The sequence below is a fragment of the Phycomyces blakesleeanus genome, assembly GCF_001638985.1.
Source record: "Phycomyces blakesleeanus NRRL 1555(-) unplaced genomic scaffold PHYBLscaffold_8, whole genome shotgun sequence".
In the NCBI taxonomy this organism is placed as follows: domain Eukaryota; kingdom Fungi; phylum Mucoromycota; class Mucoromycetes; order Mucorales; family Phycomycetaceae; genus Phycomyces; species Phycomyces blakesleeanus.
Genome location: NW_017265141.1, coordinates 88,314 through 114,385, shown reverse-complemented (window position 1 = coordinate 114,385; position 26,072 = coordinate 88,314). Strand labels below are relative to the sequence as shown.

General features: G+C 35.0%; 7 protein-coding genes across 7 annotated transcripts; 4 read left to right on the top strand and 3 right to left on the bottom strand.

Annotated features, from left to right (window-relative positions):
• Positions 1–1,129: 1,129 nt before the first annotated feature.
• On the bottom strand, positions 1,130–3,371 carry PHYBLDRAFT_166997 (hypothetical protein; the record flags this gene model as incomplete). Its single annotated transcript, XM_018435550.1, has 9 exons — positions 1,130–1,191; positions 1,289–1,438; positions 1,537–1,660; positions 1,777–2,084; positions 2,235–2,509; positions 2,628–2,826; positions 2,979–3,069; positions 3,143–3,234; positions 3,359–3,371. 9 exons carry the CDS (start codon positions 3,369–3,371, stop codon positions 1,130–1,132), a joined length of 1,314 nt encoding a protein of 437 aa, XP_018292687.1.
• Positions 3,372–3,611: 240 nt separating this feature from the next.
• Positions 3,612–5,336, top strand: PHYBLDRAFT_61298 (hypothetical protein; the record flags this gene model as incomplete). The annotated part of the gene is made up of 5 exons (XM_018440786.1): positions 3,612–4,161; positions 4,274–4,611; positions 4,732–4,878; positions 4,996–5,131; positions 5,275–5,336. 5 exons carry the CDS (start codon positions 3,612–3,614, stop codon positions 5,334–5,336), a joined length of 1,233 nt encoding a protein of 410 aa, XP_018292686.1.
• A 729-nt stretch (positions 5,337–6,065) lies between these two features.
• Positions 6,066–7,050, top strand: PHYBLDRAFT_6403 (hypothetical protein; the record flags this gene model as incomplete). Its single annotated transcript, XM_018441222.1, has 3 exons — positions 6,066–6,257; positions 6,448–6,729; positions 6,886–7,050. Coding segments are annotated over 3 exons (639 nt in total), but the record flags the coding sequence as incomplete, so codon positions are not given.
• Positions 7,051–7,441: 391 nt separating this feature from the next.
• On the bottom strand, positions 7,442–9,539 carry PHYBLDRAFT_132811 (hypothetical protein). Its single transcript, XM_018429522.1, has 5 exons — positions 9,176–9,539; positions 8,858–8,995; positions 8,295–8,771; positions 8,105–8,182; positions 7,442–7,994 (listed from the first exon to the last, which is right to left on the bottom strand). Exons 1-5 carry the CDS (start codon positions 9,493–9,495, stop codon positions 7,910–7,912), a joined length of 1,098 nt encoding a protein of 365 aa, XP_018292684.1. The 5' UTR covers positions 9,496–9,539; the 3' UTR covers positions 7,442–7,909.
• Positions 9,540–14,544: 5,005 nt separating this feature from the next.
• On the bottom strand, positions 14,545–19,956 carry PHYBLDRAFT_144019 (hypothetical protein; the record flags this gene model as incomplete). Its single annotated transcript, XM_018431128.1, has 3 exons — positions 14,545–14,775; positions 19,765–19,855; positions 19,937–19,956. 3 exons carry the CDS (start codon positions 19,954–19,956, stop codon positions 14,545–14,547), a joined length of 342 nt encoding a protein of 113 aa, XP_018292683.1.
• Positions 19,957–21,023: 1,067 nt separating this feature from the next.
• PHYBLDRAFT_97264 (Homeodomain-like DNA binding domain-containing transcription factor) lies at positions 21,024–22,602 on the top strand (the record flags this gene model as incomplete). The annotated part of the gene is made up of 2 exons (XM_018444017.1): positions 21,024–21,347; positions 21,508–22,602. Coding segments are annotated over 2 exons (1,419 nt in total), but the record flags the coding sequence as incomplete, so codon positions are not given.
• Positions 22,603–23,711: 1,109 nt separating this feature from the next.
• Positions 23,712–25,007, top strand: PHYBLDRAFT_144017 (hypothetical protein; the record flags this gene model as incomplete). The annotated part of the gene is made up of 4 exons (XM_018431127.1): positions 23,712–23,958; positions 24,035–24,193; positions 24,343–24,545; positions 24,651–25,007. The coding sequence occupies 4 exons, from the start codon at positions 23,712–23,714 to the stop codon at positions 25,005–25,007; spliced, it is 966 nt and encodes a 321-aa protein (XP_018292681.1).
• Between the last annotated feature and the right edge of the window lie 1,065 nt (positions 25,008–26,072).

Sequence of the window (26,072 nt, the reverse complement as noted above, 5' to 3'; positions counted from 1 at the left end):
AGTCGGTGCTTTATTATCATTATCGATATCATTATTATGAAGTCAAAAATAATAGATACAAGAAAGAAAAAGGTTTTAGGTGATAAAAGTTTGGATATGATGTGATGTGCGTGTACGTATGTTTGCGTAGATATTGTAGATACGAGTATTAATGGATGGAGGCTTTTGTTTGTTTCTTCTTCTACCGCTTAAAAGGTGATGTCTTCCATAAGTTTAAATATATCGACATATTGTGTTTTTTGTTCATGAATTTGACTTGTGGTGATATGAAAGATAACAAAGATAGCAATGTTAAGTCCAACAAAAAGGTACAACGAAGGTTTTCTAAATCCTATGGTCACTTGATTGTTTTTGAGTTGTATTTCGGCAGATTCAAGGGTGTTTAAACGCATAGTCTTTGTTATTTTTTGACCCATGTAATAACGGGCGATCGAGACTTTATTTAACGACATGAAAATAAGAAAAAGAAGAGGCTATTCGAGGCTGAAGTAGAAGTGTTTTGTCAATTAAAGAAAGAAAGAAAAGCAAAATTGAATTGAATTGAATTGAATTGAATTGATAAGAGTAAGCTAACAATCCCAGAATTCATTTTTAATTGTCATTTATACTACTTCCCTTTCTTTATATATACATATTCTGAGATTGTTTGAGATAGATTATAAGGACAGCGAGAGCGTATATGATAGACAAGGGTCAACGTGAAACCTACTCAAAATCAGGACGATAAAACCCATTATCATGGATTCTTCTCTCTTTTTGAAGGTTTAGATCCCCGCTTAATGTTATAAACTGTAATCATTTCCAGTTTTTTTTATTAACCAGCAATATACATGTATGGCTCATAAGATTTATTCACTCACTACCCCTATTGTATAGGCCCCCAATACACCCCTTCGATCCATTCAAAAAGACTCTTAAGCTTTTACGCACAAGACAAACCAAACCAAACCAAACCAAACCAAGCCAAGTCATTCAATTATACACTAGAATTAAATTTATTTTTCTTGGGGAGGCTTTGTTTATTACACATTGTCCAGTCAATTCTATCATAGCAAAAAAGAAAAGAAAAGGAAGATAAAGAGATAAAGAGACAGGGTTGCTTGTGTTCTGTTGCTTACTTCCTGATAGACTAGTAAGAAGACGTGCTCTGCTTGTTCGCCTTGATACTCTCGGGCATTCTCATTTGATAATCTGTTACAAAAAAAAGTCAGGGATCATTACCATTATTTATTTATTTCAAACCACCTGTTCCACCATCAATATTCTTTGTATTTGTCTATTTTCTTACCTCCGTTCTGAGTAATGTAGCGCACCCAAGGGAGTGCTTGGTATCCACTCTTTTCCACAATCTTGAGGTATCTTACTTGAATTCCAGAGACAGTAAAGTAAGGAATCTCGAATTTGATGTTAATCGGTGGCTTCTTCTCTGTTTCCTCGGCTTCATTACAAATTATTGTATATTAGCTTAAATTTACAGTAAAAGAAAACAAAAAAGAAAGACAGAAAGATACAACAGCACTTAAACTAGTCCCTTACCAGCTTGAACAGATGGCAACCCAAAGTGAGCACGCATGATAAATTCTTTTCCACCTTGGAATTGTTTGAGTTTCCACACCAGGCAAGAACGTTCAGGTTTGTAGGTCACAGATCCACTACTGCACTAAGACCCCAGCCAAAATAACCCAAGAAAACAAAAACACCAACGTATATTTTACATTTAAAATCAATAATATTTCCATGAGTCGTAATAAAAAAAAAAGGGGGGGGGGGAGGTACCTTGAACTTGGGTGTGTCTGCATCGTCAGCTACTGGTACTTCAATTTCTACATTGTTGGCTGTACTCTTGCGCTTAAATTGAGCTCTTGCCTTGACCAAATACTCAACACGAGATCCAGAATAGGTTTCTACTACAGCTTCTACCCAAATCAAAGGCTTCACACTTGTCTGTAGCCGGTAGCTCATCAATTCAAAATCACCATCTGGGGGAATAAAGCTAATGGTGCGATCATTTTCAAACCGAGAAAGTCGAACGCACTGATGGAATTTGACATCTTCCATTTCAATAGCTTTGGCCGAGGTATTTGCTAATAAAATTTACTCCACGTTTTTAGTTCTCCAAATTCTTTCCCTTTGTTTTTTCTCTTCCCCTCCTCCTTTGCATCGAATTATTTAGATGTAATTCTAGTAATAACAATAAGACTGTACAAGAATAATATATGCATATAATTATTTACCTCTTCCTGTTGCTTCAAACATCACCTTGTCATTTAATCCCAAACGGAGTTCGGGCATGCCTGACAAATAACATCTCATCTTCACAGCCCCGAGAACTTCACTTCTCAGAACATTGCCATTTGCGTTTACCAATAAATTGACACTCTCAATAACGTCCAAAAAGACCTCATTCTTTTTGTATTTGATACCCTCAGAACGCCACGACACTGCATTGGTAACTGCCATTGGAGGTCGAACCTGAACCTCCAGCTTGTAAGCATCTTGAGTGATGTACCTTTTAAATTAATAAATTAATAAATTAATATTAAAACTTATTAATTGTTATTATTTTTTATAAAGTATATATATATGAAATTCCAAATTACACTTGAAAAGATTTTTTTTGTACTTACTCTTGTAAAATTTTTGTTTCAGTGGTTTGAGGGTAGCCGAAATCCATCATCTCATCCAATAGCTCGTAAACGATAACAAAATTATCCCTAATAGATTCCTCTTCCAATTCTTTAAAGTATTCCGCAAATACTTGAGTAAGTTTGTGGAGATAGAGCATAATAGCCGCGGCATTGGTATTCTTTCTCGTCAGCGCAAGTACTAATATAGATCATCATCATCATTATTTTTAGTTGAGTTGAGTTGAGTTGAGTTGTGCTTCCGCTGTTGCTTCTGCCTCTACTTCTATTTTTGTCTCTCCAACTGAAGTTTATATATATATATATATACAAATCTTCAGGGTAGATAATTACAGTAAAGGTTGCTGTGCTTCAGGTAAAGGTAGTTGATTCCTTCGTGCGTAAAACAAGGTAAAGGAACTTGCTCATCTTCTGCTTCTGAAATCTACAGAAAAAATAGTTAAATATATACATGCATGCATACACAAGTATACATAGAGAAAAGTTGCGAATCTCACCAGGGGCATAAATTTCTCCACAGCACTCATGGGAATATCACCACGATAGTTGCGGGATATCAGCACTTTGCCCTTGAGGTCTAATATAAAGACTGTACACAGAAAGAGAAAAAGCGAAAAAGAAATAGATAGTTTGTAAGAAGCATGGTAATCGAGTGAATAAAAATAATAATAAGTTTCCTGATCATCCGAATTCAAATTCTTATTGCCGTTTACCTGCGGAAGCCATGAGAAATGATGGTAGATTGTAGAGCGAGATGAAGCTATTCCTTACCCGCTTCGTTCGCACACAAAAAACGCGGACAAAAGGCCAAGTCACTGAGTTTTAAAAAAAAAGATGGACCACAGAGAGAACTGTCACGCCCAAAGTTAGTTTTACTTGCTTTACTTTTAACTTTTAACACATATATATTATTTCTTTATCTTTATCTTTCTTTCTTTCTCTCTTTATTTTTTTTTTCTGTTCATCATGTCACTCGTTGCAGACTATGGAAGCTCAGATTCCGAAGATTCCGATGTAGAAACCACACTAGTACCAAAGAAGCCTTCCTCATTCGCATCGTTACTGCCTCTACCAAAAAAGAAAGCAACAACAACGCCTACTAGTTCGTTTGCATCCTTACTCCCAGCTCCAAAACAGGCAACTCCAGAAAAACCCGTGTTTTATGTAGAAGTACCCTCGAAACATAAGGATTTAGAAGAGGATGAAGAATCGACCAAGAGATCCAAGAAATTAAAATCATCGGGTGCTACAGATTTTGCAGATCTACTTCCTGCGCCCAGAAATACATCCTTACACAAATCTATTGTACCCGTCACAAAAAAAACTACCGATGCATCTCTCATGCCACTCGCATTGGCACGAAAACAAAAGGCAGCCAGGGAAAAGAAGGAAGCACAGGAGAAAGCAGAGGCAGAAAAGTTATTGAAAAGCATCCCAAAGGTTAATTCAGCACCAGAACATGAAGAAGACGAAGACGATACAGCTGTAGAGCACACTGGATCGTTTTTCCCACTAGGTATATATATATATATATGTATATGTATATGAAATTATAAAAAATTAGATATTTATTTAAGAGGTGTACAAATGCTAAATGATGATTTTTATTTTATTTTACTATTATGTAGGCCCTGAAGTTTCAAAGATACCTGCTTATACTCTTCCTATCCCAAAGAAGAAAACACTGAATACAGATATGGCAGATAAAAGGACCACGTCAAAATCCGAAAAGGTAGAACCAGAACTAAAAATGGAAACGACATCGGCAGCGGCAGCGGCAATGACAACTACAACGGCAACAGCAGTAGATGCATATGCATACTCATATGATCCAAATGCCATGTACGCTTATGGAACCGATACTTCGGCATACTACCAACAACATTACCTGGAGGCCAATCAATATGGTGGTGACCAGTCACACAATGGTGTTGACTCGAATACCGATGAAGTTGATGCTGATGCGGTGAGTGTTATCCCAAGGCCACCCTCCAATATTTGTATATATATATATATTAATAGATCTCTTATATTCTGATTATTCTAATTATTATTACTGGAAAATTAATATTAACAATAATATTAGCTTGGAAGATTGGCAGGCAAAAGATTCAAGGGGCAGGACTCTGGTATTCAATTCAAGACAATTAACCAGGCAGACATGCTCCCAACAGAGGAATGGCGGATGGCTGCACTTGCGTCTACTCCAAAATTCACCAATGATGGCCCTGCTGTAAGTCTCGTGGACCTGTAGAAGTTGATCCATAGGCAAACTGATATTATATAATTCTGGATTCCTTATAATTCTTACTATTCTTACTATTCTTACTATTATTTATGTGCCTTGTAGATTACGGCAACTACAGCGCAGAAAAAGCGAAACAATCTCATGGCATTGGCTGCTCAGGCTGTTGAGATGCAAGAGAAACTATCTGAACAATACGCAGAGAATAAAAGAACCAAGCGTGAGACGAAGAACAAATATGGTATGAACACAAGATTTTTCTCTCTTTCTTCTTTGATTTTGATGGATCATACTAATCAAATAACTTCTTTAGGCTTCTAATTATATACATATATACATATATACATACATACATGTATATAAATATGTATATAAATATAAAAGACCTTGACGGCCGAGATCTCAATGAAGAGCAAGATGGTAGGAAAGGCGAGAATGAACCTTAAAGCGTTGTCACAAAGGGTGACATGAAGCGTATGTGCGTAGGCACATGTAAATAATAATAAAAGGCACATTTTATCTATCCATCCATCTATCTATGTATCTATGTATATATGTATATATGTATATATGTACTTGTATTTCAAAGAAAAGGAAAAAGGAAAAGAAAACAATAGAAAAATAAGGAGGCTTCTTGCTTCGTATGCGTATATACATATATATATATATACGTATGTGTTTGTGTTATATATTTTTTTGTTTTAAAACCAACTCCTCTTCACCCCCTCTTAACGTTTTCTCTTCTTTTCTCTTTCTGCTTCTGCTTCTTTCTCTATTACTATTTTTATTGTCGCTACTGCTCTAAGTACCAAGGATAAACACCTGGACTTCTTGCTTTATTATTTCCACTACTAGTGCTACCATCACCATCACTATCACTATCACCACCACCACCACCACCACTACCACTACTACTATTGTTACTGTAGCCCGTTGATGCACTTTACAGAACCATGCCATCAGGACGTCGCAGAAGTTTATCGACAGGAGCACCTGTCCTACAACCTACCTCTTCTGGACTATTGAGTCGTGGATTGGACAGTTTACGACGCCATCACCGCCATACGTCTGAGCAAATCAATGATACCACAAGGCAGGAAGTAATTACTTCGACACCACAACCAACCTCAGACTGCCGTCCTCATTGTGATCCAGAGGCATGCACGGCTTCGCACATCAGGCTTATTCCTGATCTTGGCTTGACCAGTAGATCGTTTGTATTTGAAGTAATCGAACGTACCTTACATCCAGGAAACATTATACGATTAGGCAGATATAGCGAAAAAACACCGGCATCTGAAAAGGTGTCCTTTAAGAGTAAAGTAGTCAGTCGATGTCACGCCGAACTGTGGGTAGAAGATGGAAAGGTATAAAAATTAACATTTTTTTTTTACTATTCTTATTTTTATATCCATATATATATAAATTATTAGGAGTGAAATAATTAGTTGATTTTTTTTGCTGGTACAGCTATAAGCCAAGTCTAAAAGAAAGAAATGATATCCAAAAACCAAAAACCAAAATATATATATATTTATATACATCTATACATGTTAGGTCTTTATTAGAGATGCAGGGTCATCTAGTGGCACATTTTTGAATCGTATACGTCTCAGCTCTCCTTCTACTTCAACAGCTGGTGCTCACGAAATGAAAGACGGTGATATAATACAACTAGGCGTCGATTACAAGGGCGGCACTGAGTCGATGTACCGAGCAGTGAAAATGCGTTTGGAAGTCAACCGAGAATGGCAATCTCGCGCCAATCAATTCAGCCGAACGGCATTCCAGCACCTACAACAACGGCTAATAGCCCCAGGAACAGCGACCACCATGTTAGTCCAAGACAATTCGGATGTCTCTACGCCAGGCCAGTCCAAGGACTCCAATACAGATATGTCAGACTCTGAATACAACAGCCACACAAAGAACGGCTGCGGTCCAGAAAAGCGACCGTCGACACCGCAAGAAAAGGCATTTGAACAAGAGATCCAGGAGTGCTGTATTTGCATGTATGCAATAGCGCCATTCCAAGCCCTATTTATTACCCCATGCTCTCACGTATACCACTATCGATGTATTAGACCTATACTGAATCAGAATCCACCAGGGTTCTCATGTCCGCTCTGCCGTACTTATTCTGACCTGGATGCCAATGTGGCAGTTGAAGTGAGCGAAGTACTAGAGATGCTAGGTCTGACACCTGTAGAAAACCAAAAATCATCCTCGTCTTCTGACAATGATAACGACAACGACAACGTCAATGACAATAATGACCATTATACTGATGTTTACAACTCCCGGACACTACTTCAAAACGATGAAGAACTGGGTACCGAAGGGGAAAACAGAACAGCAAGTACGGTGCCTGCCATTGATCTAGTGTCTTCCAGATCTGGATATCCCAACAAATTCCCACCTACATCCTCCCTATTTCGCGCCAGATCAACTGCGACTGCTAATGGCGATGGATTACTGTCAACCACACTTGTGGGATCACCACCAACGTTTGGGGATATTCTTCCTATAAATTCAGATAATTTACCAATATAGATATATATTTCTTATTTTATTTATGTTTTCAAAGTAAAAATAAAATAATCACAGAAACACATAAGCGCACACATACACATACACATACACATACACATACACATACACATACACATACACGCACAAGCACAAGCACAAGCACAAGCACAAGCACAAGCACAAGCACAAGCACAAGCACAAGCGCACGCACACACACACATATATATATATATATATACATGTATATATATGTATGTATAGCTTTTATAGTGTTAAAGATTATAAAAGGTCTTTAGGTTTTATTTTTATATAATTTAGCAAGCAAAAAATGAGGAAAACATATTAAATGAGGTGTGAAAAAGAAAGTGTACAAAACAAAATAAAATAAGAATATAGTAAAATTGGGAATCGTCTGATTATTACAATAGTAACAGAAGAAGAGCAAAAAAGGAATCAGGCAATTCTAATGGATAAATGTAGGAGCCGTCTAATTGAGGATCTGGACCTTGATGGCACCGGTAGAGTAGTCGGCAGTGGTATCAAAGGCCTTAAGGGCATCCTTAAAGTCAAATCTTTTAAAAAAAAATCAGTCAGTCAGTCAGTCAGTCAGTCAAAGTGTCATGATTGTACAATTTTCTATGTATATGTATGTATATATATATATATTTTAAACAAAAATTACCTGTGGGTAATCAAATGGTCAATCTTCAGATTTCCACTTGCCATCAAGGCAATAGCACGAGGGTAAGTGTGATGGTATCTACAGATGTACACATAAAGAATTTAATATACATTGTATAAATATTTTCTCTCTCTCTCTCTCTCTCTTGTAATTTTGAAATTAGTAGCTATCTATATGATAATATATGTACCTGAAGAGACCGCGGATATCGACTTCACGCATGGCAAAGTTGTTGACAGGGAGAAGCTGATCGTTCTTGCCTACACCGACAAGACAGCACACACCAGCGTCCTTGGTGGCCATGATGGCAGTACGGAAAGAAGACTCTACACCAGTGCACTCCAATGAGTACTCGGCACCCTCACCGCCAAAAATGTCCCGGATTTCTCTGGCAATCTCAACATCCTTGCGCTTGGGATCGACCTGATAAACAAAGTCAGCACCCATCTTCTTGGCATACTCGAGACGCGAGGGCTGGACATCGGTGATCATGATGGGGCTGATACCAGTAGCCTTTGCTACGGCAAGGACAATCAGACCAATAGGACCAGCGCCGGTAATCAGGAGTGACCGACCAAATTTGACACCAACGCGTTCAATGGCGGAGATGGCAACAGAAAGAGGCTCCAACAGGGCACCTTGCTCGTAAGTGACATTGTCAGGAATCCTTTTTTTTTTAAAAAAAAGGGAAGCAATATCGTATAAGTAACGTGAAGAAATAATATCCATATACTTATGCGTATAAATACTTACTTGTACAACCAACGAGCGGGGTGGGTGATGTATTTGGCCAACTGACCGTGATGAGGAGGTGTGGACTTGAAGATGACAGTGGGGCAGAGATGGTATCTACCGCTCATGCACTGATCACACTTGGAGCAAGGAATACCACTAAACCCAATCAAATAAATTAAAGCAATTTAAATTAGATAAAATAAAATCCAATTAAAATGATATTGCTCCACTCTTATTATCATCATTATTTTACGTGTTGATTTTCTACTGCTTGCCATTGTCATTGGCATTTTTGTTGTTGCAATATGTTAAAAAAGAACAAGCTTAGGTACTTACGCTTCAACTGCAACGCGATCTCCAACCTTCAAGGTGTCAACACCCTTTCCGACAGCAGTAACCACACCAGCACTTTCATGACCGAGCAGCTGAGGGGTAGTTACAGGGAAGATACCGATCTCTCCATACTTCCACAAATGGATGTCTGAACCGCAGATACCAGTGGCCTTGACCTGAATCTGGACCTCACCTTCTTCAGGGATGGGAATGGGGAGCTCGACAATTTTGAGGTCATCTTTCTTGTTCAACAGGACACCGTGGTTGAGGGTGTTCTTGCCGGGAATCTCATAGGTGGAGGGGTTGTAGTTAAGAGCAGACATCTTTATTTTGACTTTTTTTTTTGATGAGTGGGAGATTATGTAAGAAGATCAAGACAGAAAAAGAAAAGAAAAAAGGCAGGTGATAATGTGCCTAGTATTTATACTCTCTCCTCTGGGATTTCTTTTAGGGAACTCACATCCATCTCTCTGTTTGTCTCCATATATATCTTTATTATCCATTGAAAGCCAGGAACCACTAGGCTTTTTTTTATATATCCTTTTCTCTCTTTAGGTTGATAGTAGTATTTTGTACATAAGATGTATTATAAAAATCGAAAAATCTCAATTCTAAATTAGTTGCTGGGAAGAATAGCCTAGTTTGGGGTAAAATAAATAAATAGAATACAGGGTCTTTTGAAGGTAGTTTTTCATTCACCAGTAGGAAGAATACTATACCTGGACACCAAATGGAGAATTAATAAGTGACCTTTTTTTTTAGAAATAAAATTAAGTAAAAGTTTTGGTGATTATCCTCCGGCCAAAAACAACCCAATGAAAAGGTAGCCTTCATTGCACCCCAGAAATCCCCTCTTTCTCGTCGTCGTCGTCTTCCTTCTTCTTATTCCTTCTCCCCCACATAAAACGCGACACAGAAAAAAAAAATAAGAAGGAAAAAAAAAGTCCCGGTAGCGGGCTTCGATGTTTCTATGTAGCGTGTAATTAACTACTACTACAAAAAATAATATTTGAAGAAGTGTAGAGGTATCTATGTGTGTGTGTATGTGTGGATATATATATATCTTTAATATTATTTCCTGGAGGTTTTTCAATTTTCAACTACTTTAAATGCTTGTTGACCACGCTAAAGGATCATTGATACTGAGCGATAAATTAAACACAGTATCTTGGCAACTAATTACTATAATAATTATATCACTATAGCAACCTATACACATAAATATATATAATAAAAAAAGTTTAAATAATAATATTTAATATTGGGATTTTGGTGTCCGCTTAGAGTGGCACAAAAAGTTACTTTGAGGAGGTTGATTGCCGATTTTTTTTTACTCTTATTTCATCAAACAGTATATATTGAATTTAACGGGGATACTTTAAAATAAAAAATAAAAACATATATATAAATAATAAAAAGAGGATAATATCATCAAAACATTTTTAACAAAGTGTCTCATTGTCGTACTAAATAATAATAACACTAGTCATCTCAATGTTTCATCTATCCTTGATGATTTTGTACCTTTTTTTTTCTTAATACAGACATAATCATGCCGATGAAATGGATAATATATGTATTGATTTCTTCGCAATAGATCTAATTTCTAGAATATTCCAGGCTGCCTGACTCAATAGAACAAAACCATCCCTTGTTTCCAATTTCCTCTCTCTTTCTTTGTGATAGCAGTTAGACATTCTTCCTCTTCTTCTTCTTTTTCTTTCTTATTTCATTCAAAAAGCATGCGTGGAACTTTGTATACATATAGTGTGCATTATGTTTTGCATATTATTAATCTGTTTCTGTCAATACAAATGCATTTGGTATGCGAGAATAAACAAAAGAAGTAACAACAGAAAACTAAATCACATTGTTTATTGAATTAACTTAGTATAAACGTATTGTTATTGTTATTGCTATTATTGACATTTTTCTATTCTAGTTGGTTAAAGTAGTATTTGAAACAAACAAACAAAAAAAGCACACACATACACAAAATAAAGAGATCTGCTGTTGATGATTAATTTTAGGTGATATCGCCGAAGTGATTTACATTTTCGGTAGAGAAACTCTGCCCTGAGAAAACCAAGAAAAAAGATGAACAAGAAATACAATATAATAGTACAACAGTTGAATCACACTTTGTATTATTTGTAACACTATGAATAAACAAAACGTATGTACCTCTGTTTCCATAAAGCTGTACATAAAACATAAAGGCATTAAGGTATTGTATTAATCCAATACGCTGTATCATTTTTATTTTCTTTTGTTTTTGCGATTGTTTTTGCGCACCACATTATAAATCTACTTTGAAAAGAGAAAGAAGGAATGGCACAATACAATACAATTCAATACAATGTAATACAATGTAATATATTAAAATAATTGGATCAAGGGTCAACCATTTATTACTATGAAACTGAATGGTCTTGTCAAACTCTGATACTAATTAATATTAATTTGTCTTGCTGGTTCAGTGACTTTTTAAACTTGAACAATCAATTCTATCAACAGAACCATGCCTATCTATCTCTACTTTAATTCCGGTCTTAATTTTTTGACAAAAATAAATCGAAAGAAAAAGAATTCAAGCATGGTGAATGTAAAGCTAAGTAAACAACCTTACGCCTCAAACTTTCCATTGGATTTTGGACAACGGAAAACTTGCGTGTGGCGAAATTCTGCATAGTAAAATATAGACGGTATGATGCTTCGTGCACATGGAGTGCATTCATGACACCATTGACACCATTGACAGCTTACAGGAACTTGGTCACTTCCTTCCCACTAATTTATTCTAATCCTTTGAATTGAATTCTTGCTCTACCAGATATTTATTGCGTTATATATATACACAACAAATTTTAAAGAGCAAGAGACAATTTGAACGAGATGCTTGCAAAGGTCAATAAAAATTGAACAAAAACTAATATATTTTATATCCGGAAAAACCAAAAACCAAAAGTATATATATATACATCTTCTGTTTCCCATAAAAAACAGTAATTGTAGCTGTTTCATAATGACTGTAAAGGCGGTCTGTGTGTGTAAATCACAAATGATTTGTATATGTATGTATATATGAAATGGCTCAGTTTTCTTTGCGTGGCTGTATCGTTAACAAGAGCTGTTGATCAAATACTTCTACAGAAGCTACTCAATAGATTTAGACATACTATGCTTTTTTTTAGGATTTGATTATGTACTATTTAGATTTTGCAAATATTTTGAACATTTTGGTTTTCTTTGTAAAGAATAATAAGTGCGTATTTATGTATTTATACATATATTCTCTTTTTTTATTGTATTTTCTTTCAAAGGAAGAAGGTTCTCAAGACTCAAGTCGTTGTCTGTGCTTGTTTTTAATTATTTGTTGGGTAAGAAGGGGAACCATGGTAATAATAAAAGAATTTTTTAAAAAAAGGGGGTGGAGGGGTGGAGGAGGGTTAGGGATTTGTGTGGAATCCGAACAGTAAATAACAATAATAAATAGAATCTATCGGGTCACACCTATAGACACTTGTTGCAGAAATTGAATAGAAATTCTTTTTATTATTATATTGCATTTTATTTAATTGAATGAATGAATGATTGTGAAGTGTAAATTTATTTACGGCTTGTGATAATCACCGTATATTTCGGATCAGATTATCTAGAGACAACTTATAAGCACATGGCAGGTACGAGTAAGAAAAAGAGTGAGTAAGAGTAAGATATTACGAAATCTAGAGAAATCCGCAATAGGTTTGTCAATAGCTGATTTATTTATTTATTTTTCTATTTCAAAAAAAAATAGTATAATATTGTGTAGTTACACTTGTGGCAAATGAATAGGTCAAGAGGTTTCTTCTTCTTTTGTATATATTTGTTAGGTAGTCTAATGATAAGTTATCTTTAATACGATTATATATACATGTATGTATGTATGTATGTATGTATGTATGTATGTATATTGATAGCAAAGTCAGGCTCTAAAAATAATGGTAATACTCTTTCTTCTTTCTTTTGGTCTTGCTCTAATTTGATATCCCAAGACAAAGTATGATTCTTATTATCATTATTAGTATATCTTGCTGTGCTTACAGCTCAAGAAAAATAAGGACATAGCTAGGTTGTCCACAAGTATCTCACAATACCAAAAAAAAGTCTCGGCTATAACAAGCAATCAAAGTATGGGGTCAACAACAACAACAAAACAAAAACAAAAACAAAAAAATATACAATAATTTTACAAACACACACATACACAATCGACAAATGTTTCTAGGTGCTGATGATGGGTCAGTGTACCCTGACAAGTCATTTGGTTCTACAGTTCATGTCATGGTCGTACATCTTCTTCCCTTTATTTTTTATATATTTACTTTTGTTTTACAACTCTTCAAAAAAAATCGGCTTTCGGACCAAGGTTATCCCCCCCCCCCCCTTTCCCTCCCCCGCAAGTAATAAAAAAAACAGATCTTTGACTGTGAGATAGAAAAAAAAAGGAGATATACATATGTGTGTATATGTTAAAGGATATGAGTATAATTATTACTACGCTCATTATACTAGATATAATTATTAAAGGTAGTTTTGATTAGATCAAAATATAATTGCACAAATTTGCAATGCTTAAAAGCAAAAAAAAAAGCCAAAAAAAACGCAGATCAAGAAAAATTAACAAGATATCTCGATTTTTTGGTTTTTTGGCTTTTCTTTTTTATTTACAAAGATTATTATTTACACTTTATATCTGGAACTCGGTTCTGTTCTTTTGCTTTCATTTTTCTTTTTGGTTCATTTATTTATTTACTAGAGAGCAATAGAAAAGAAGAAGAAGAAAAAACGACGTGAGCCAAAAGGCAAGGGTGAATGTACATAACAAGAAAGAGGGGCGAGGGATACATAAATGAAGCATAAACAAGAAAGAGTATGAAAGAACATATACAAAAAAAGTGAAAAAAAAATAAAAAAAAATTGAGAAAATGGGCATATAAAAAAAGAAATATAAAAAAGAAATTAGAGCCATTTACGATGAAATAAATGGTATGAAATGATATGAAATGGTATGATATGATATGATGTAAAATGAAATGAAGTAAAATGAAATGAGAGAATCGTGAATAAGGACAAGAAGAAATGATTGGAAAGGGAATCGGAAAAAGGGAAATGGAAAGAGGGGGGGGGGGGGGGTGAGAGGAGGGCAAGGGTTGATGTACTGGTTAAAAACAAATAAGCTGTGAAAGATGTACAAGAAGAGATAGATAGATGACTAGTAAGGCTGTGCGTGTATGTGTACGTGTATACGGTGTGCAATATGCAATATGTAATATGCTGTATGTAGTATGAATTGTGTAGTATGAGTTGTGTAGTGTATGGCGTGTATATTAAGATGAGCAAGGAACAGGTTCTGGCTCGAGACTTGGAAAGGAAACATAATCGTCTTTAAAGGACCAGGTTCGTTTGTCGGATTGCCAGTCGATACTATAACTTGATGGCGACGATACTGTGGAGTTAATAGACGGCATTCGAGTGATATCAGTTTGGGGGAAATCTGTGCTGCTTTCGGACACAGTACGGTGAGTGCCGTGGCTCTTTCGTTTCCAATCGACTAGAAACTGGAACATGACTGAATATCGTTTGATTTAAGAAACACAAAGGTGGAGAGGGAGAGATAAGTGGACAGACAAACAGACAGGCAGAAAGATTTATTGATTGGTGAGATTGCTTCAATGTATTCAATACAAAGAAGACGCGCTTGTACTAATTACTAACAGATAGATAAAGAAGAAGCAAAGAAGTGTTGATAAAAGTTTAAAGTATGACGAGAGAAAAAAAAGAAGAAGTGAAGGCGAATCCAGAGGCACTTTATATATTAGTAAAATTTAATTATTTTTATTTATTTATTTATTTATTTCTATAGTAATACCTGTATTCTATTCCATCGTAATGTACTGTATTGTACTGTATTCCACCTTATTCCATTTATTTTATACACTGTATTTTTAATTCTTTTGTATCTAAATATTGTATTTTACTTTATTTATTTATTTATTTTACATTACATTACATTACATTACAGTATAATATAATAGGATTTTAACCTTTTTGGCTCTACTGCCCTGAAGAACTCATTTCTTCCCTTTGTATACGCTTTGTATTCTATATAAATCTACTCATACTCTCTCCCTCCCTTTCTAAATAAACATAGAATCAAAACCAAATCATAATACTAGTACTAATGCTAATACTAATACTAATAATAATCATAATCGTATTCTATTCTTAGACAACGGAGCACACAACAACCGAGAGATCCTTTTGTGCCACACGAGGCACATAATTTCAACTGCCCTTGGTCCGATATCCTCCTGTGGGTGAAATCTTCAACCGCTAAAATAGAACAAAATAAAAAAAAAATATCATACAGTGAAAATATAGTGCTAGATGGCTGGCTTCAAAACAGATTATCGGGATACAAACTACACATAGGCGGCTTTTAAATATCCAGAAAAATCACGCTTTCATTCTTGTTATAAGCACATTTGTGTTACACAGAATACAATAAATATTGAACTTTTTGGAATAGCCAACCAAACTGATAATTACGCTATGGATAGAAAAGACACCACAATGCTCTTTAAAGCAAATGACAAAAAAGCTTATTTAAAGCTACAAATATAGAGTACTGATACACTTTATTTTACTTTACATATATTTTGAAATAATAATAATGATAGGTTTGTAAACTTTCCTTAGGCAATTGTTAACAATAAAATTTGGCGCTATAATTTCTTTTTTATAGACATAAACCACAATGCCTTGTAGAGAGAAATAAATAACTCTGTCAAAGCCAGACTTTTATTTTACTGCGACGCCAAAGCAACATTTGTAGCAGCATTTTTGCGCGTGATTTACTGGCTGGAAAAGATCTTACAAAAAAAAACGATATAAAGCAGAAACACACCCGATAGCACCAGTGATTTAGTCACAGGAAGTAACGAAGACTTCTAGTTCATTAAATTTTAACAAGCTCATAGTATCTGTTCTGCATTCTGCAGATACTTTTCAAAAGTCCAAAAGAATGAACTTATTTAAAATACTTCATTTATCTACCAAGAAATGGCAATAATAAAAGTACATTTTGGTATTACAAGAAAAGAGAAAGAAAATGTCGTATTTTTAAAATTCAAAACACCTCCTGTTGGTATTTTATTTGCCGAGTATAATATTAAACGACCGAAACTTGGCACTGATTTCAATATATACAAATCTCAGTCTATTTTTTCTTAAATTCGATATATAGTAATAAAGATAAAAATCTGTAACAATCTTAGGCAGAGTAAAATGTAAGCTTTTTTTTTCTTTAAAAGAAGTATAGCCTTTCTTTTATTATCTAAGTTACCTTTTCTTATAAGCAAATTTATCATTACGAAATATAGGACGCCTTTACTTGATATAAAATTTTGCCTAAACCGATATGGGGGGTTTCTTTTTGTTTTATTGATATCGAGAATCAAAATACATTACATATATATATATATAAAATACAGTTAATATTACTATTAGTATTTTTAGAACTATACATCAACATATCCCTGCCTTGCTTTTTCTATTCTTGATCAATACAATCAATCGAATACTTAGATCTGTTTAAATAGCCAGGTAGATTTATATCTAAAAGCCTGCATCCTGTTTCTCCTTGTCATTTCAGCATATTGACAGCTCAAATATTGATGATTATATATCTGTACAAAAGATCTTATTTATTTGAACACTAATATTAATATTAGTATTAATAGTTCAATACGTACATGCGTTATAAATGCATCAAAAATAAAATAAAATGTAGTTATTTAAAGAGTCCCAAACAAGTGGCGAGACTATATTGACGCGTTCGACTGAAAATATATAGATCTTTCTCTCTTTCTCTCTCTGCGTGTATGTGTCTAATTATATATTTGAGAACATCTATATCGGTGCTACATTACGCAACATGAATAATTTTCTATTATTATTATTTTTGTGAGTGGTCTGTTTTTTAATGGGGTTGAAATCCAGAGCAAAATATTCAAGGTAAAATCAAAAGGTCATCGATTCTCTCGATTTTCTGTAGAGATCGATGTGATTTTTAGACTTTTTTTTTAAAAAAAGAAAAAATCAATACGTTAATACGTATATAAAACGTTAATGACCTTTCAGTATTTAAATATTTACACACCAATAAAGAGAAAGAGAAAGAGAAAGAGAAAGATTATCTTGTTGCAAATAAAGACTACATATATATATATATCCTTTTTATAAACAAGACAGAAAGGAAGAAAAGGGAAGAAAAGAAAAGGCAAAATTATAGACTTGATCTTCGCATTGCAGCTACCGGGCAGATTTATTATTCTTCGACACACCTTTACAAATAAAGTGGCATCGATCCCTCTCTTTCAAGTAAACAAGCATGCCTGCATCGTATTATTTTAGTCTCTTTCTTTCTTTCTTTCCTTCTTTCTTTCTTATTTAGAGCTCTTGTGAGCCAAGAAACAACAACAACAACAACAACAACAACAACAACAATAAAGGCAACAAGTTTGCATATGCTATTTCAATATCTTTGAATATCCAGAGAAAGAATCTTCTTTTTGTGAGTGAAAATTAGACATAAAGTAATGCAGTACCACAATAATGTTTCTGCCAATAACTAGCCTTCCCTCTCCAAAAAGAGAGAGAGAGAGCACCTTTTCAATTATGTAACTTCTTTCTTCTTTTGGTTTGCACTTTTAGATACTCCTTTCTCTCTCTCTCTCTCTCTCTCTCTCTCTCTCATAACAAGGTGACCTTATATATATATATATAAATTCCACATTTGAAACAAAGTGTAAATGTTCCTGGCCTTTCGATTAGTCGATTCTTTTTTCTCTATTCTTTATTCTTTTTTTTCTGTGACACACCAATGATCGGAACCAATGGAAACATGCCTCGATGCTTCTCATAATATATATATATACATTGGATGTCCGGTCCGCACGGATGCCGGAAGAAATCTGCCTTTACCTGCATCATTGACAAAAATCAATAATATTATCCCCTCAAGCCTATCCTGTTAATTCAATAATTAGGGCAATAAACAATTATTAAAGAATATTGTCTACTCTTTAGATATATATATACATTAATTTCTTTAGACAAAGGGTTTCTCTCCTCATACATCTTTCTCTTTAGCTTGGTATACAGAGCTTTATCCACAATTGCACGAACTGGTTTAGATAAAGGGTTCTGATTTTGTACATATACATATGTGTTATTTTATACTATTACCAAGTAAATAAGAGAAATACTAAAATAGATATATTAGATATCTATTAAATAATAGAAATGATAATGATAATATATCTGTATCTACAGTGTCCCTGGCAAGTGATTCTGACTAGACAACCCTCAATCCTAATATGTAATATGTTTAATGATTAGTACGATGGCGTGACTATTATAATCTACAAATATAACCATTGGATAAAGCGAAAATAAGGCAAAAATAAAAAGTCTTGGTAAAGACGGTACAAGACGAAACCAGGCTAAATGAGACTTTGTAGCCTTTAGATCACAGATAAAATAGCTCGCCAATTGTATAAATAAACAAAATAGTTATATGAAAATAGTAAAACCATTAAAACAATAATAAAGACTACCTTTTTTTTTGCAATAAAATTTACGTATATCACCAGATACGTTGCGTGTGTCTGTGTTAGCATTTATAATTGGTTGTGGCTGTAGATGGTCACCATGGCTCCTTAATGAGTCGAATGAAGATACCCCCCACTCCCTCATTATTTCTCCTTCTCAAGCCACGATACACAGGCTAGTATAGGCATCTAATATCTTATTGGAATTCAAATGAAGAAAGAACGAAACAAAGATAGAGATAGAGAAGTCTGGCAAATGATTAAGAACATGACAAGCACCTTAAGAGTTCATACATACTCTAGTTACTCACATGCTATCATATATATATGTGATAGTACTACTGATCAATTCTTGAAAAAACTTTTGCACGGATAATAAATTCGATAATTTTCATCCAAGACGGACAAGGGCTGGTGGTTATACTAACCAAGGTCACCTGAATAGACCAGTCCTTTAATACTGTTGTATAGTATATATCAGTTGTAACAAATTATTCCAAGAATAGTTATGGAGATAAAACAAGACCTGAGATTGTTTATTAATGTGTCTTATTGATAAACACAATCAAAACTGCGATGTCGCCTAGGATTTGGGTATATAATTTCTTTAAAAAAAAACACCTCTAATAAAAAACCTATGAGGTAAATTATTAAATTATTAAATATCGCCTCTTACTTTATATACGTATATACCAAAATTTAATAGATATACACAAAATAACGGAAACATCTTGGTAATAGATACTAAATAGAGGATATTTGGATATGTCAATAGAATATTTCTGCTGTCTTTACAGTTAATAAAGCTATTTTCTACGCAGAATAAGCTTATCTTGTTAAGTAGAATTAACCTTTTTTCATTTACTTTCTTTATTTCAAGATTCTGCAGCTCATTATACAGGTATATTTTTTTTAAAAAAATGCTTTTGGTACTTTAGATGCTTCAGTCACTTCAAGCATATCAGATACATCAGGCACATCAGGCACATCAGGCACATCAGGTACAACAGGGATATTGATACTCCTATTACATCCCAGTCATTATAATCTTTGAACTTTCAAGCTGTATCAACTTGGCATAGTAACCATAGTAACTTTTCTGAACGGTTTACACTTCAAATTCATTGTTTTATATCTAATTAAATACACAAGACTTAGTTTTACTAAAATACAAAACTCAAACCAACGCACACAAATTGAAAGGAAAAGAAAAAAGGCCTGCGCTAGTAAAATATTTTTCAAATAATTTCTTTAACCCAAAAATATGGTTTTTTTTGTTTGTGTGATATTACTTAATTTGATACCATTTTTGCAAGTAGCTACTACTACATGTAATCTCCGATACTGCAGGCGACTTTACATTATAACTTACTTTTATAAATAAGTAGATACTTAGAAACAGTACAAAAGAAATATAGCGTAGAAATGCTTAGAAAATACGCAGAATCTTACATTCAAGATGACATTAAGCAAATTCAATTGCAATCTTAATGCCAAATGTACGTTGAAAATATTCTTAACAAAGTCGGACCTTAAAACGAATGCTCTGACCTTTAATAGCTTACATCAGAAAAAAGAAAGAGTGATTCTAAATATATATATTTATGATTTCCTTTACGTCACCATTGGTGCAAATAGTACGTAAAGTTCGGTTCAATGACAGTTTTTTTTTCTTTTGCTTTTTTTTATATTTTATTATACATATTCTTATTCGCTCACCGAATTAGAGAAACTTTCTTTGGGGTACTCTAATGAGCGAATTCAGTGAAAAACGTGACGAGTACAATTATACTCCAGAGGCTGAAGATGAACACAGCAACCAACATTTGAATGAAAACACGACAAACATGGATGATACAAAAATGGAATTTGTAAAGTCAACTACTGACATTCCATCAACAGAAACAGTTCCAATGGCAACAGACGAAAATATAGAAAACGTAGAAGAAGAAACACAAGTAGAAAAAGAAACACAAGTAGAAGAAGAAAATGAAGCAGAAAGAACAGCAGAGCCAGAGCCGGAGCCGGAGCCAAAGCCAGAGCCAGAGCCAAAACCAGAAGCAGAAACAGAAGCAGAAACAGAAGCTAAAGCAGAGGAAAAAGCAGAAGCAGAAAAAGAAAAGGAAGAAAAACCAACAGTAGCTCATGAGGCAGTTGATTCCCAATCTGCAGCAGCAGCAGCCGCAGAAGCACGTTCAAAAATGGAAGAAGAAGCGAGAAAATACCTTTTAGAACAAACCGTGGAAGTTACCGTACCTACCTATGCATCCTGGTTTGATGTCAATACAATCCACAACATTGAGCGTGTATCTCTTCCAGAGTTCTTTACTGGAAGAAACAAATCAAAGACACAAAATATTTATCAGGATTATCGCGACTTTATGGTGAATACCTATCGACTGAACCCAAAAGAATACTTAGCTGTAACTGCATACAGACGGCATCTTGCTGGTGATGTGTGTGCCATTATGCGAGTTCATGCTTTCTTGGAACAATGGGGTCTCATCAACTACGAGGTAAAAAAAAACGCAAACTAAAAACAAATTACAATTGGGATGAGGATTCCCTTTTGTTATTTTGTTCTTTCCAACGAATGTGTTTAATTAAATGAAATGAAATCCAAAAAAAAAATCATTTTTTTTTAAAAATTATTCTCTTTTTTTAATAAAAAAATAGTGTGATCCTGCAACATGGCCATCAGCAGTAGGTCCCCCTTTCACAGGCCACTTTAGGGTTACGGCAGATACACCACGAGGACTTCAACCTTTTAAGCCAAGCATTAAACCCACCGCTACAGGAAATGAGGAGAAAGATGCCGCAGGAGATTTGGGTATGAATGTGAAGCTGAGACAGGAGTTGTTTGATTCCGTAACTGAGGAGCCAGAGAAACAGTATTATTGCATTACTTGTGGTGCCGAGTGTGGGCGGGAGAGATATCACAGTTTAAAGACAAAAAATATGGAGCTGTGTCCTATCTGTTACAAGGAAGGCCGCTTCCCGGCTACAGTATTCAGTAGTGACTTTATTAAGGCTGAACCAGCTGCATTCAAACACCCTCACGAGGACGACTGGACTGACCAGGAAACGCTATTGCTACTGGAGGCGATCGAATTGTTTGACGATGATTGGAATGCAATCGCAGAACATGTCAGCACCCGTACCCGCGAGGAGTGTATCATGCACTTTTTACAATTACCCATCGAGGAACCCTACAGATCTTCCCTCCCAACCTCTGTAGCCATCGAACATCAACGGACACCATTCTCGCAAGCAGACAATCCAGTCATGTCTATCTTGGCTTTCCTTGCTTCTGCTGTAGATCCTGAAGTGGCTACCGCTGCAGCCAGTGCAGCTATTGAGTGCCAGGAGCAACTCAACAATAGGAATAAACGCAAAACCCTTGACAACGACGGTGATGTTGAAATGGGCACAGATCAAGACGGGCGTGGAGACACAACAGTAGATAAGAAGAAGGCACGGACGTCAATTGAAAAGGCTGCCGCTGTTGCTCTCGGATCAGCAGCAGCCAAGGCCAAGTCGCTTGCCAGTATCGAAGAGCGTGAGATCCGACGACTTGTACATGCGGTGGTTGACACAGAAGTCAAGAAGCTAGAGCTAAAGATGAACCATTTTGATGAACTTGAGGCTGTCTTGGAAAGTGAATTAGAGCAGATCTCACAGCAGCGCCAGGACATCTTTATCCAGCGCCTTGCTGTCAAGAAAACATCAGTACTCTTGCAGGACGAACTTGACAAGAAGGGTGGTGTGGTTTCTGCAGTTGAGTCTGGTTTGACGCAAGCACAGCTCCAACAGTTCGTTAGCAACAACCTCTTGAAAGAACACTACCGGCTGGTTGACTTTCAAGCATTGTCAGAAAAGAGTCTCGCCCATCCTTCCAATAATAAGAACAAGAACTCCACAGGAAACAACTCTTCTGATAAATTGCAAGAACAACCGTCAATCCTGTCACTTTGAAAACAAAAAACAAAAAAAAACTCCTAAAAACAACAACCTATAACTATAACTATAACTCATTTACATCGTATCGATGTCTTTCTCCATTTACTTTTTTTCTTTACGTCTTTTCTTTCTTTCTTTCCTTCCTTTCTGTTGTGAGCTAACAGCAATAAATCGCATATATATTTGTACAGAAAAAAAACACATACACCAGCCACAATCACAATCACACTCACATTCACAAGAGCAACAAAGAATATTAGGTTTGGATAATATTAATAATATTAATAATAAAAGTAAGATATTAGTTTGGATGCCATGGCTTTATAAATAGGCCTATCTGTTTGAATTCATAATATACCTTTTGTCATTAATCACCTGAACAGTAATTCAGTACAAATATGTATATTGTATATTATATGATTTCAAAAAAAATGTACCAAACAACAATAATTTATTAAAAGGATTTATGTATACAAATTCGTGGTAGTATTATTCAATATATTATTCTTTATTACCTTTACAAGGTTCGAATCAATCTTAATTCTTCTCTGAAAATTTGAAGTCATTAAATTTCAAAAAAAAAAACACATTTCAACCATAAAATTAACTCGAGAAACCAATTATTTATGCACTACTTCTTGTCGCGTCAGTCGATTGGCCAAGCGTAGAAAGGAGAGCCAAATAAAGTAACCACCCGGAATCAGAGCACAGTCTATATATATACATATATAGAAAAATAAAAAGAAGAGACCAGTGCACAATGGGCTTCAAAAAGCCTACAATGTTGCTAAGTCATGTGACTCTCGTTTGAGGGAATGAACGTATTCTAATTTTTTATTTTTTTCCTCATAAATTTTCATTCACGCTAATATTTTTGTTTGCAAAGTGTACATTTGGCACCATTGGAAGACACGACAAAGATGAAGACAGTAGACACTAAAGGTCGTAATGACACCAAAGAAATTTCCCAAACAAAAAATAACAGCCACAACAACAGCTATAACTTCTACAACAACAACAACAACAAGAATAGCACAGAAGATATTACAGAGGCAGCCTTTGTAAATGCAGCAAATAGCAAGGTTGTGTCTCTTTTGGCAAAAGAGGCAGGATTCAACTCCGTACAACGATCTGCACTTGACTCTCTCTCAGACATATTAGGAATCTGTGAGTTCTTAGACAAACGCAAAAGAATTGTTGAGGACTCATTGCGAATGTCACACACACAAACACATACACACAGATCTCGAAAGAATTCTTTATTCATCTCACACGTATGCAGAGCTTGGGAATCGCATGAGACCCAATTATCATGATGTTGAACAATCCCTCAAGGATGAAGGACTTCCCATGCAAAACTTTGAGAAGTACTTGGAGAAAACAAAAGCAGACAAAACATTGGGTACAAAAATAAAAATAAAAATAAAAAGAGTTAAAGGGAAAGAGAGGGAGATGTTATTGATTTTGCTATATCTCTCTCTATATATACATTTAGTATATATAAAAAAAAAGTCGAAGCATATTTCTAATCTAGAGAACTCTGTTAAATAGTTAAACCTGCGAAACGAGTATTACGTATTGAACGCTCAAAGTCCCAAAATATGGATCAAACATCACACTTTCTCCCGTCTGAAGATGAAGACGAGGATGAATTTTCAGATGAAAGAAGAGAGTCTTCTGGTCAAGATCTGCCGTCTTATGTGCCTTCTCACTTGCCACGTTTCCCAAGTAAACACTCTTTTCGACAAACACCTGTAAGGATCCAACTTTAAGCAAAAAAAAATTTAAAATATGAAACCAGGGATTCTTAGCACACAAATATTTACATGCATACATATATGTATTTGTGTGTACAATAGGTATATATACAACGTCCGGATGATCCACAAAAGGTGCGCGCGCTCAATTCGCAGCAGTCTCGTACGGTGGAAGAGAACTTGAAACGCTTGATGTCAGCCGAGAACCAACACGGGTTACATACAGATGATCGCAAGGATTCTATAGCATCCGGAAGCACCGTTGCTATGCCACTGGTGAATTATGAAAACTCTATGCAAAGAAGAGCGAGGGCAAAACAATCGGGTTTCTCAGACTTCAGGGCAAGTGGCAGAAACAGTTACAGTGGCGATAAACCGGTTATACCATTGAAGCGTTTTTCAGATACGCTTGATAGCCCTCCAAAAGATGCCCGCAAAAATGTTGGGCCTGTAAATTGATGAGCAAGATTATATTTTATGCGTACGTGCGTACCTTTGTTTGCTTGATCTTCTGCCATAATAAATATAATATATGTAAAAGGTATTCTCTCTCTCTCTTTCTCTATCTATCTGTATGTATATTCAGCAATCCAGTTCAAATTTTAATTAGACTACATTTAATGAAAGCAAATAGGTAGGCTGAGATGCCTGGCACAAATAAAACTCTCAGGCATTTTTTGCTTATGTATGTATATTAAGCATCTAAAATCAAGAATTGAAATATATCGGACTTGTCAAGAAGAAACCTTGTTCTTTTAAATCTCAAAGAAAAAAGAGGGAAAAGAAAACAACCCAATAAATAATCATTCATATATATATTACTTTCATTCTTCCTTTCTTCCTTTCTGCTTTTTATGGTGGTTGTCTGAGATAAGCGCAGTTTCTCTATTGTAACGCTTAAAAGATTATTTTAATTTCTTATTTCCTGGTCAGAATCTGGATTCAATCTAAGAGTAAGATTTCCTATTGTTCCCTTATATATATATATATATATCAGTTATCAAGAATTTACAGCGTTTAGTAATAACAGCAATTTTCGTTATGAGACTATATCTCTAGCTAGAATATCAAAAGGCTGGACTGAGCACAAGATTACATTAGATATGAGTTTGATGATTCAAATCACAATGTACAACAAGTGTAGCTGTGTACCAAGATTATCACTAACTTTACAATACGTCTTTCAAGACAGATAAATATATAAAAGCCATTGGAGAATATTATGCTTGTCTTGTGAATACTGTATCACAAGTCTGCTATTGTTATCAAGGTTCGTCGTGTACGCTTCAAAAAGGGGAGAAGAAGTAAATTAAAATTTCTCGTAAAATAAAGCCGACCAGTTTTGTGGATAAATAAATAAAATAGACTTTTGGACCATTTGAGTTTTTTCTTTCTTTCTTTATCTCAATACATTTACAATAAATGGAATAGAATATACCTCTTCATAATCACTCTACTTTCTTGATAACTTCTTAGGGTACGTATATATATATATATATATATATATATATATGCATTCATTAT

What these genes read in the sequence shown, in the direction of transcription:
- PHYBLDRAFT_132811 (XM_018429522.1), bottom strand. Translation starts at nt 9,495, where the DNA reads ATGTCTGCTCTTAACTACAACCCCTCCACCTATGAGATTCCCGGCAAG. An exon ending in GATCGCGTTGCAGTTGAAGC is followed by an intron (nt 8,996 to 9,175) that starts GTAAGTACCTAA and finishes GATTGGGTTTAG; the next exon opens with TGGTATTCCTTGCTCCAAGT. An exon ending in GACCATTTGATTACCCACAG is followed by an intron (nt 7,995 to 8,104) that starts GTAATTTTTGTT and finishes TTTTTTTAAAAG; the next exon opens with ATTTGACTTTAAGGATGCCC.